Source organism: Nansenia antarctica (assembly GCF_963989245.1).
Source record: "Nansenia antarctica genome assembly, chromosome: 20".
NCBI lineage: Eukaryota > Metazoa > Chordata > Actinopteri > Argentiniformes > Microstomatidae > Nansenia > Nansenia antarctica.
In genome coordinates this window covers 3,760,381-3,772,880 of record NC_137693.1, presented here as the reverse complement: position 1 = coordinate 3,772,880, position 12,500 = coordinate 3,760,381, and the positions used below count along the sequence as shown (strand labels likewise).

The 12,500-nt window shown below is 41.8% G+C and overlaps 1 protein-coding gene across 2 annotated transcripts in view; it reads left to right on the top strand.

Moving 5' to 3' along the window:
* Positions 1-6,301, top strand: part of grik1a (glutamate receptor, ionotropic, kainate 1a) — a gene marked incomplete at its 3' end in the record, with an annotated part of 74,744 nt that extends 68,443 nt beyond the window's left edge. For both annotated transcript variants that reach the window (XM_080550115.1, XM_080550114.1), the window contains 2 exons: positions 211-461; positions 6,149-6,301. In XM_080550115.1, coding sequence (XP_080406241.1) covers positions 211-461; positions 6,149-6,301 — 404 coding nt within the window. The remainder of the gene's footprint in view (positions 1-210; positions 462-6,148) is intronic.
* Positions 6,302-12,500: the final 6,199 nt, after the last annotated feature.

The following is a 12,500-nucleotide window of genomic DNA, read 5'->3' as shown; positions in this document are numbered from 1 at the left end:
ATGGATTATATGGACTATATGTATTTATGAGGTATGATGTATTGTATATTACGTATAGGGTCAAATTGACCCAATCCAGCCGTTTCATCTCCGCCTCTCCACCCGTCCTCTCCTCCCTCCACCTCTCCACCCCTCCTCTCCTCCCTCCACCTCTCCACCCCTCCTCTCCTCCCTCCACCTCTCCACCCCTCCTCTCCTCCCTCTCCCCAGGCTCTCCGTACAGAGACAAGGTGACCATCGCCATCCTCCAGCTGCAGGAGGAAGGGAAGCTGCACATGATGAAGGAGAAGTGGTGGCGGGGGAACGGCTGTCCCGAGGAGGACAACAAGGAGGCCAGCGCCCTGGGGGTGGAGAACATCGGGGGCATCTTCATCGTGCTGGCGGCCGGCCTGGTCCTCTCCGTGTTCGTGGCCATCGGGGAGTTCATCTACAAGGCCCGCAGGAACGCCGACATCGAGCAGGTGAGTGAGACGCCGCTGAGCTACTTCTGACCGAATGACGGATAGCGCCGCCTGCAGGACGGGAGGGCTTCCTGCACCTGTTACACGGAGGAGAGGAGGAGGTGTGTGGTTGTGGTGGTGGTGGATTTGGAGATGGTGAATACTTCGAGATGACATGTCTTCAGTGTCGTGTTTCTAGGGGGTTGTTATAGAACAGTAGGGTTATGTTGAGCAGGAAGGTCTGAGAGAGATACAGGTGAGATAGTTGGAACTATTGAGGTTGTTGCAAACGAGCGAAATGGAAACAGGTAACATGTGTGACAGCGTCTGGTGAAACCGGGAACAAGTCGGCAGCCGATCAAATGTTCTGTTTGGACTTTTATCCTGAAAGATTTAAATAAATGTCAACGTTGTTGAAAATCAATGGCACACTCGCTGGTAGCACAGCTTGTTTTGTGAGCCTGTTAAGTAGTGTTATAGTTAACTAGGTAGTAGTGGGGATTAGGCTACTGGGAATTACTCAATTCATTGCATTGCAATATTTTGGCTTGACTAGCAAGTGTGTCATTGTTTTTCAACAACGTTAACATTCATTTTTCAGAATGAAAGTCTGAACATTTTGATTGGTTGCCGACTTGTTCCCCCGTTCACCAGCTGCTGTCACATATGTTGAATGTGTGGAGGAGCCTTGACAGTCAGAGCAGCATTGTTACAAATGAGGATCAGCTACTGGACCAAGATAATTATGGAATACCTTTTTTTGGGGCAAGATTTTGTTTTCGTAAGATTCGTAAGAGCTTTCTAATTAGGCAACAGTCCCATTGTTTTGTTTGAACAGGTGGCGCTGTACTGATGTAGGCACGCTCTGTCCTCACATTCTCACAAATCATGCCAATGTTTTGTTGTCCTTTTTTTGGGAGGGAAAGGCGGGCGTCGTGAACAAACGTACATTTGACTGTGTTGCCGTGACAACAAAATAGTTTGAACAAAATAGTTTTTGAAGGATTCTGCACCCCCCCCCCGCTCGGTTATTAACACCTCCGCGGAGTCTGGGACAGGAGACAGGCTCTCATAGTAGGAGGAGGATTAGGATGCAGCATGAGTCATTCTGTTTGTTATTCCGGGTGTTAGATCTACTTGGCCCCTTTTCTCTCTGTTTGAATCCGTTTGAGGAAACATGTCGTCAATTGTTCGACAATCGACATTTATTTACAAAGTTAGTTATATAAAAGTATATTTTAGTTATATAAAAGTATATTTTAGTTATATAAAAGTATCTTTTTTACTCAAAATCCATCAAAAGTCACACAAAGAAAACAGGCTGAATACGACAACAGGAAACAGGTTACAGCATGAATTCCCTTCACAGGAGACAAAGGCTTTTAGTAAGTAATATAACACCCCATAGAGTTGATTCTGAAAGTAACAGACATGTTACTTGAAAAAGTAACTGTAATAATAATACATTATTTGGAGACAGAAACTCATTACATTATGCTGTTATTCATAAAAGTGCTGTTACTGTCACAGATTACCCCCCAACACTGGATATGAGTTATTTTGTATTTATGACAGATTTGCTTTCTTTTGGTTTTCCTCTGTTTATTCTGCTTTATTGTTTATTTGCATAATACTAACATGCAAGAAGTCACTCTGATTTTTCATATTATGTTTGTATATTATGCTAAATGTTTCTTCTATACAGTAGTGTTCATCAATAGTAAAGACCAAAATACTTAGTGATTATTTTTGTGCATTATGTTTAGGATTATTTTCATTCTCATATATTTTTCCTTGCTCTTTATGTTTGGTTGTGCATAATCTTTTCTTTTCTGCATGTCTGATTTTCCTGTGTTGTGTCTTGTTCCGTTCTGTGCGTCAGGCCTTTTGTTTCTTTTACGGGGTGCAGTCCCGTCAATTCCAGCGCCGTCTTGACTCCGCCTCCTCCTCCGGCACCTCCTTATCCACTGATCTGGAGTGCGGCAGGCTACTGGGGGACGATGATGATGATGATGATGATGACATAGAGTAGCCATGGCTACACACACACTCACACACGCTAGACGTTAGGTTGGTAAAACGTGTCCGTGACCTGTAACCAGGTCGTTCCCCCCCTGACCTGATGTCCACACTCCTCCAGCCTGGCCCTACAACCTTTAACTGTTAACCTCTAAACCCCTAACCTCTAACCTCTGACCCTCAGTCCCCTAGCAACACATTTCATTATCATGTGGTTTCAAGCACCTGCCACCTGCAATGTAGATCCTCATTTATTTTGACCCATTCAAGACACAAGGGATGTTTAGGAATCTCGAAATCTCCTTTGAGAGACATGTTAAAGCCTAGTTTACACTACAACTTACAAAGAGAAAAGTGGAAAAGTGAAAGCAGAATTACCATAGTTGTTTCTACCATATTTGTTTCTTTTCAATTGGGAGTTAAGTCAAATACATTCCCTGCGATGGTCCCAAACTCAATTGAGGTCACACTGGTCTGTTTTGAGGGCAGAATGTGTCCGAGGCAGCTGTGCTCCAATAACTGACTTAGCTGGAGAGAACTCATTTGTGCTGTGGAAGTGACCAACCCCTTCATTCACTTACTTTTCTTACACTGTAAGGTGCACGTTACCTTATGAAAGCCTGAGAATACAGACTCTGACATTAAGTACAAAAACAAGTACCAAAGGATCAAAATCTCCAACAAGCCTACATGTATCATTTATTGATATATTTCTTCATATTTTGTTTATATGCATATGTATTTGTTTGTGTATATTGAGCCATGGATAACTAAGACATTGCACCAGATTTATCTAGGACTCATTATGCGTTTAATTGTTAACATTTGAATGATCACTAATTTGGATAGCACTACTGGTACTGGTTTGCAAGTTTTCTGGCTTCCATTGGTCAAGGTGAACTTTCTATCATAAGAAACATGAGCGGACAAACGGGTGTAGGTCATCAAGTGTCAACTGGGCTTCAATTAGATCAGAAAACTTTAGAGGAAAATGTAATTATAGCAGAATCTGCTCGAAAATCAAAGTAATCTGCTTTAAAAGCTGATGCTTTTGGTCATATTATACAGTAGGTATAATGATTGTATCCAAATGCTGTAAACGCCTTTCATTCAACGCAGCTGCAATGTAGATGTAGTGCTGGACTCATGATGTCACATTGTGGATGTCCTTCTCCCTTGTAACCACCCCAGTCAGATAAGTATTCCTCTGACACTCACCAGATGGTGACAGTTAAGAGGAGGTTAACAGGAGGTTATTTTTCAGCATATGAAGCAGGACGAATTCACTGCAAATTCTGTTTTGTAAATGAAGCAAAAACGAATATATAACCCCTAACGGTCATGGTGGCAGTTTCTGTGAGTCTCTGGCCTTCACAGTAGCTGCCCTGATGAAAGATTCCAAAATGGAATGAGTTTCCCCCTGGAGACTCTGATCTAAGGCCAATCCTGCGCTGTCCTCCCCACTGATGGTTCTGGTTAGGATTTTGGAGAGAGTAAATTGATCCTAAATCTGTAGCCACAGGCCACTTCTGGCCGTAACTGAGATAATGTCCTTATGATGGATGGGATCAGAGGGGGATTTAGACACCCAGGGTCTCCTCTCTCCCTCCGGACGATGTTTGTCACCCAGGAATGGAAGTTGATGACACAGGAGAGAGCTTCATATCATCTCATCTTTTTCTTTCTTTTTTTTAATATATAAAACAATATCATAATTTTATATTACGGTAGACGTGTCATATTCTACAACACAGAAAACAGCACATTAGAGGAGACGGTTTGGTTGTGTTGACCTTAAGACGGTCAAACCACAATAATAATAATAATAATAACTTTATTTGTATAGCACGTTGCAGCTCAAAGTGCTCTAATCATTATATAATCATAATTTAATGATTTAGTCATTTAAAGGCAATATTAAAAAGATGGGTTTTTTGTCTTGACTTGAACATATGTGCTGAGGTTGCATCCCTAATGTAAACTGGCAGTGCATTCCACAATTTGGGTGCATAAAAGGAGAATGCAGCCTCACCAAATCTCTTCTTTTGTACATGTATGTACAATGTACCCTCTTGCCGAATGTAGGGAGTTTTTATTATAGGGAGATTATTTGTTGGATGCTCTATAATTGAATAAACCCATAATCCAAAGTGGTTGAGGATTAAAGAGACAGTGGACCTGACGGAAGCTATTTACCTCTGCTGTTTCTGCCCCGAGAGAACTAAGTAGACTGGGGAGCGAGTGGGTAGGATTTGCCCACAGTGTGACATTGTACATTAAAACCAAAGTTTTAAGTGTCGTAAGGTACATTTCTGAGTATAAAGAATGTGTGTTTCTTATAGGGCCGGTTTCAGAGACAAGGCTTAAGCCTAGTCCTGGACTAAATCACACTTTCAATGTAAAATCTCCATTGAAGATGTTTTTTAGTCTAGGATTAGGCTTAAGCCTTGTCTGTGAAACCGGCCCATAGTGTTTTAATCTAATATAATTGGTATGCAACCATGAAAGTACTAGCCTAATTCAAGTTCTATGAGTTGACCTCGCTCATGGATGTACTGCTGCAGGGTTAATCCCAGGGTCCCTTTCCTCTTCGACCTCTGACCCTCGAGACACGAGCGCGTTCTGTCTGCGTCAGGTAAGTATCCGCTGCTCGGTCTGGGTGTGAGGGGCCGAAGTGTGATGCGGGCCCCGTCGGAACCCCCAGAAGGTCACAGACCAAGAGGTCACAGACACTAGTAAACATCTCAAACGTCCTTCCCTCCTGTAGTCCCCATAGTGCACTACTTTTTTGGCCAGAGCCACATAGAGTATAACGTATTGGCACCTGGGTCTTGGAAATCCTCTGTTTCCTCTCGATGAGAGCAAAAGTAAAAAAACAAATGAACTTAAGTCACAAGAAAAGAAGTAATTTATGGATACAACAAATTTATTATTCTGTTGAATTACTAAAAAAATGCCCCTGGCGTTTCCGGATCCCATCCACTTTTATGTTTTTTTTGGTAACTAGTGAATAATTAATTCATGACATTCTGCTCGGAGCAATTGCGGCAGATAAATGTCCTTCTCTTTTCTGCGTGATTGGAGTTAATATCAATAATGTTTGACACAGCCACAATTATTTATAATATCAAATCATCATAAATGATTCGAGCCCGTGTGTTGCAGCTATTGCAGGGCACAGTCTGTGCTCTTTAGCCCGTGGACGTTGTTAGTTTTACAGCTAACACTAGCCTTGTGCTCAAAGGTTATTGTTAGTTTTACAGTAACATCATAAATAGACGGTTGAGTCACTGCTAAGCATAATGTCTCTGCCTTCATAGTTAACTCATAGCTTTTGCAATAATAATAATAATAATAATAATAACTTTAATTTATATAGCGCCTTTCAAAAAGCCCAAGGACGCTTTACAAGGGAATGATCGGACAAACTAAACAGAAAACAAACAAAGCAAAACTGAAACAATGACTAGGGGCCAAAGGCCTTGGAGAACAGATGTGTTGTACTACACTGATTCTGGTGTACTGTACATTGTGGCTCACACAGGACATTGTGTTTATCTTTGGTTAGCCTCATTGGTAGCATTAGCCTAGCGTCTCCTTTAGTGCCTCTAGGCTAACGCTCGTAGGCTGTTACACATGAGATGTTGCATCAGGGGTGGCTAAGCCGTTGTTGTTGTTCCCTTCGACAGTGTGTCTCTTTTAGCACTGTCATGGAGGAGATCGGTATCTCCCTACGGTGTCACAAAACCATGAAGAGAAGGTCACGACCCCGCGGACGAGCGGGACTGTCCAGCGTCCTCTGTCACCCCAAACGCATCCTGAGGAAAGAGACTATGGCGTAGGGAGGGACACCGTGTCCCGTCTACGTCTTAAGCACTGAGGGAAACGCTGGCTGTGAGAGAGTGCCTCTTGCTGGAACTCTGGTCTCCCCTCAGATGTGTTAGCACTGTATACACTGTTTGTTAGTTAGTTTGTTTGTCTCTTAGTTTTTGTGTCAATACATTGCACATATGAGCAGTAAGCATATAATTTACATTTTCTTGGCTTTGTATCAACATCAATATAATGAAATGTGGAAAGTGTTTGACACTATATGCCTAAATGAATGGATGATGATTGAGATTGACTGACGAAGTTACCTTTTGCTTGTCCTACCCTTGACACATTCCCTGTTCTGTCTCCGATTTTCATAATAAAATGTTTTACATTTTTCCACAACAAGTGTCATTTTGTGTCCAATATCAAGTTTAGCTTTTCATTTAAACCTCAGAGGTAAAATGCAACCGAGAGACCTAACTTGCTGATTAGCCTAGCTGCATTCTTACAAATTAGTTAATCCAGGGAGGCAGAATGTACCATTTAATTTGCTTACATTTTTATGGAATTTTATAAATATTGTTTTTATTTCCAATGAGAAAATAAAGATGGGAAATGTAAATCACATTCTGTGTTCCATTCCGTTCAAGCAGGAACGAACCTAAACAATAGTAATACACAGCTGCAGGAGCTAAAAACTAAGCCGACAGTCACTTAGTGGTGGAATCACAGCTAATCTCCAATGACATTCTATCATCATAATTATTTATCCCATAGGATCAGAGAGGGATTTAGACACCCAGGGTCTCCTCTCTCCGCCTGGACAATGTTTGTCACCCAGGAACGGAAGGGATGACACAGGAGAGAGCTTCATATAGTAGACATGTTACATGCTACAGTTAGCACATACGTATAACACATAAGAGAAGGTTTGGTTGAGTTGACCTCAAGACAGTCAAACCACAATAGACCCTCTTGCCGTATGTAGGGAGTTGATTATTTGTTGGATGCTCTATAATTGAATAAACCCATAATCCAAAATGGTTTAGGATTAAAGAGACAGTGTCCCTGACGGAAGCTATTTACCAATGCTGTTTCTGCCCCAAGAGAACATGCTAACTAAATAGATTGGGGAGGAAGCGGGTAGGATTTGCCCACAGTGTGACATTGTACATTAAAACAAAAGCAGACTTAAATCACATTCAGTGTTGTGAGGTAAATTCCTGAGTATAAAGAATTGGCGTTTCTTATGACGTTAATCGAATATAATTGGTATGCATGAAAGTACTCATTCAAGTTCTAGGAGTTTACTTCACAAAAAGAACACCCGCAGCCTACCTGCAAGCAACGGTCACCCCCTAAACATCCGCTCCTCCTTTCTCTGCTGGCTGACTGGCTCCACCGCCTCTACACACCGACATGCCCGGTCACGACTCTTCACTATACGATACTGGCTCCCCGCTGGTAGAATGAGCTTCCCACTGCTGTCAGAACTGCAGAATCACTCCCCATCCACTGGAGACTGAAGACACGTCTTCACGGGGGCCGAAGTGTGAAGCCACCCCGTTGGAATCCACAGGAGGTCACAGGCCAAGACCTTGCAGAGAACGACCTCTAGAGTAGAAATCTCAAATGCTGTAGACCCCATAGTACACTACTATTGGCCAGAGCCATATAGAGTATAATTTATTGGGACCTAGCCTTGGCAAACCTGTGTTTCCTCCAGATGAGAGCAGAAAAATTAGAAGAAAATAAGTAATTGATGTATACACATATGTATTATTCTGTTGAAGTACTAAAAAAGCCCCTGGCATTTTCATGATCCCGTCATTTTAATGTTTTTCCTTTTTGGTAATAAGCGAATTATTCATTCTTAGCATGGAGCAATTGCGGTAGATAGGTGTCCTTCTCTTTTCTGTGTGATTGGAGTTAATATCAATAATTGTATCAATAATTTTGATAAAGCCTACTAAACTATTTATAAATAAATCATCATAAATGATTCTAGTCCATGTGTTGCAGCTATTGCAGGGCACAGTCTGTGCTCTTTAGCCCGTAGTCTTTGTTAGTTTTACAGCTAACACTAGCCTTGTGTTCAAAGGTTATTGTTAGTTTTACAGTAACATCACAGTAGACGGTTGAGTCACTTCTAACTTAAGCATAATGTCTCTGCATTCATAGTTAACTCGTAGCTTTTGTACTACACTGATTCTGGTGTACTGTACAGCATGTCATGCATGAGGACCTGCATTGCGTTTGCATTGACAGTGGCTCACACAGGACATTGTGTTATCTTTGTTTAGCCTCATTGGTAGCATTAGCCTAGCGTCTCCTTTAGTGCCTCTAGGCTAACGCTCGTAGGCTGTTACACATGAGATGTTGCATCAGGGGTGGCTAAGCCGTTGTTGTTGTTCCCTTCGACAGTGTGTCTCTTTTAGCACTGTCATGGAGGAGATCGGTATCTCCCTACGGTGTCACAAAACCATGAAGAGAAGGTCTCGACCCCGCGGACGAGCGGGACTGTCCAGCGTCCTCTGTCACCCCAAACGCATCCTGAGGAAAGAGACTATGGCGTAGGGAGGGACACCGTGTCCTGTCTATGTCTTAAGCACTGAGGGACAACACTGGCTGTGAGAGAGTGCCTCTTGCTGGAACTCTGGTCTCCCCTCAGATGTGTTAGCACTGTATACACTGTTTGTCGTTAGTTTGTCTCTGTTTGTTTTTGTGTCAATACATTGCACATAATGAGCAGTAAGCATATAGTTTACATTTTCTTGGCTTTGTATCAACATCAATATAATGAAATGTGGAAAGTGTTTGACACTATATGCCTAAATGAATGGATGATGATTGAGATTGACTGATGAAGTTACCTTTTGCTTGTCCTACCCTTGACACATTCCCTGTTCTGTCTCCGATTTTCATAATAAAATGTTTTACATTTTTCCACAACAAGTGTAATTTTGTGTCCAATATCAAGTTTAGCTTTTCATTTAAACCTCAGAGGTAAAATCCAACCAAGAGACCTAACTTGCTGATTAGCTGCATTCTTACAAATTAGTTAATCCAGGGAGGCAGAATGTACAATTTAATTTGCTTCAATTTTTATAGAATTTTATAAATATTGTTTTTATTTCCAATGAGAAAATAAAGATGGGAAATGTAAATCATATTCTGTGTTCCATTCCATTCAAGCAGGAACAAACCTAAACAATAGTAATACACAGCTGCAGGAGCTAAAAACTAAGCCGACAGTCACTTAGTGGTGGAATCACAGCTAATCTCCAATGACATTTTATCATCATAATTATTTATCCCATAGGATCAGAGAGGGATTTAGACACCCAGGGTCTCCTCTCTCCGTCTGGACAATGTTTGTCACCCAGGAACGGAAGGGATGACACATGAGAGAGCTTCATATAGTAGACATGTTACATGCTACAGTTAGCACAGAAAACACATAAGAGAAGGTTTGGTTGAGTTGACCTCAAGACAGTCAAACCACAATAGACCCTCTTGCCGTATGTAGGGAGTTCTTTATTTGTTAGATGCTCTATAATTGAATAATTCCATAATCCAAAATGGTTTAGGATTAAAGAGACAGTGTCCCTGACGGGAGCTATTTACCAATGCTGTTTCTGCCCCAAGAGAACATTCTAACTAAGTAGACTGGGGAGGAAGCGGGTAGGATTTGCCCACAGTGTGACATTGTACATTAAAACAAAAGCAGACTTAAATCACATTCAGTGTTGTGAGGTAAATTCCTGAGTATAAAGAATTGGCGTTTCTTATGACGTTAATCGAATACAATTGGTATGCATGAAAGTACTCATTCAAGTTCTATGAGTTTACTTCACAAAAAGAACACCCGCAGCCTACCTGCAAGCAACGGTCACCCCCTAAACATCCGCTCCTCCTTTCTCTGCTGGCTGACTGGCTCCACCGCCTCTACACCGACATGCCCGGTCACGACTCTTCACTATACTGGCTGGTACCCCTGCTGGTAGAATGAGCTTCCCACTGCTGTCAGAACTGCAGAATCACTCCCCATTTTCCACTGGAGACTGAAGACACGTCTTCACGGGGGCCGAAGTGTGAAGCCACCCCGTTGGAATCCACAGGAGGTCACAGGCCAGGACGTTGCAGAGAACGACCTCTGGAGTAAAAATCTCAAATGCTGTAGACCCCATAGTACACTACTTTTGGCCAGAGCCATATAGAGTATAATTTATTGGGACCTAGCCGTGGCAAACCTGTGTTTCCTCCAGATGAGAGCAGAAAAATGAGTAAAATAAGTAATTCATGTATACACATATGTATTATTCTGTTGAAGTACTAAAAAAGCCTCTGGCATTTTCATGATCCCGTCATTTTAATGTTTTTCTTTTTGGTAATTAGCGAATTATTCATTCTTAGCATGGAGCAATTGCAGGAGATAGGTGTCCTTCTCTTTTCTGTGTGATTGGAGTTAATATCAATAATTGTATCAATAATTTTGATAAAGCCTACTAAACTATTTATAAATAAATCATCATAAATGATTCTAGTCCATGTGTTGCAGCTATTGCAGGGCACAGTCTGTGCTCTTTAGCCCGTAGTCTTTGTTAGTTTTACAGCTAACACTAGCCTTGTGCTCAAAGCTTATTGTTAGTTTTACAGTAACATCATAGTAAACGGTTGAGTCACTTCTAACTTAAGCATAATGGCTCTGCATTCATAGTTAACTCGTAGCTTTTGTACTACACTGATTCTGGTGTACTGTACAGCATGTCATGCATGAGGACCTGCATTGCGCTGCATTGGCAGTGGCTCACACAGGACATTGTGTTATCTTTGTTTAGCCTCATTGGTAGCATTAGCCTAGCGTCTCCTATAGCGAACCTTGTGAGCTATTATACATTTACATTTACATTTTAGGCATTTAGCCGACACCTTTATCCAAAGTGACTTAGAACAAAGTAAGTGAATCATCTATCCACCAGTCATAGCAGGGAAAAGTAATCTATTGTGAGGCCTGTGGCCATTGGCAGTCGTCGTGCTAGATAGAAGGAAGAATGTTCTTCCTTCTATGTAGGAAGCAAATCAGGAGAGTGCAGAGCCAGAGATGCCCAGTTCTGAGAGGGTGGAGAGAAGGACCGGGTCAAAGGCAGCAGACAGGTCCAGGAGAATGAGAACAGAGGATAGGGAGGAAGCTCCAGCAGAGTGGAGAGCCTCCGTGATAGCAAGGTGAGATGGTAGCATTTAATAAAGATAGGAAATGTAAATCATTAACATAATTATTTTGAATTATTTAGCATTATTTAAAAATCCATTAAATAGTTAGCGGAAATGTGAGTTTCTACAGATATGGTATAAAGAGAAGCAGAATTAAGTTTAGGGCTGTTAGGGCGTCCACTAATAATAAAACATAAAGATAATTTGCCATTTAGCTGACACTTTTAATCCAAAGCGATTTACAATTACGAATTACAGGGACATTCCCCCTGGAGTAACTGAGGGGTTAAGTGCCTTACTCAAGGGCACACTAGTGGTGGTGTTGTTTCAGGTGGGATTTGAACTCACAACCTTACGATCACCATTCCAACTCACTGTCCACTATCCACTAGACCACCACTACTTCACTGGACGGGGCATGTCACTTGCAAATGTTTGGTAGCATTTGGATGATCTAATCATGAGATCAGCCCTAGGTCTGTACTAATTGACAAGTCTTATTGCTCTAGTCGCATCTTGGCTGTAATTAGGATCTCCCTTTCACATCTCTCTGATTTAACAAGAGACCAGCCTATGGTCATCATATTCAGAATGTTGGTTGCAATTACCCCCATTTGACCTATTTGAGAGAGTTATAGACTCTTTGGGGGTTAATAATAAACTGTAATATACAGTATAGGATCATGTCTGTTGCCTACAGCTTAAAACTGCAAGACATTAAGAGCACAAGAAACTCCTGTCTACTGTTTCTGCAGCCTTAGCGTCATATTAGTGAAAGTAGCAGTAGAATACTGCAGCTCCTGTCTGTGTGTGTGTTCATGTGTGTATAAAAGGGTTAGACTTCCCTCTGGCTTCCACAACAGTGGTATTAAAGCATCAGAGGGAGTCACTGAGCCAGTCCAATCCAGCAAGGAGAGATAAGGCCCCCCTCAGGGTGGTCCTGAACATGCCTGCTGTTTCAAAGCCAGAACATCTCCGAGGTTAACTCACTCAGAGTAACACACACACACA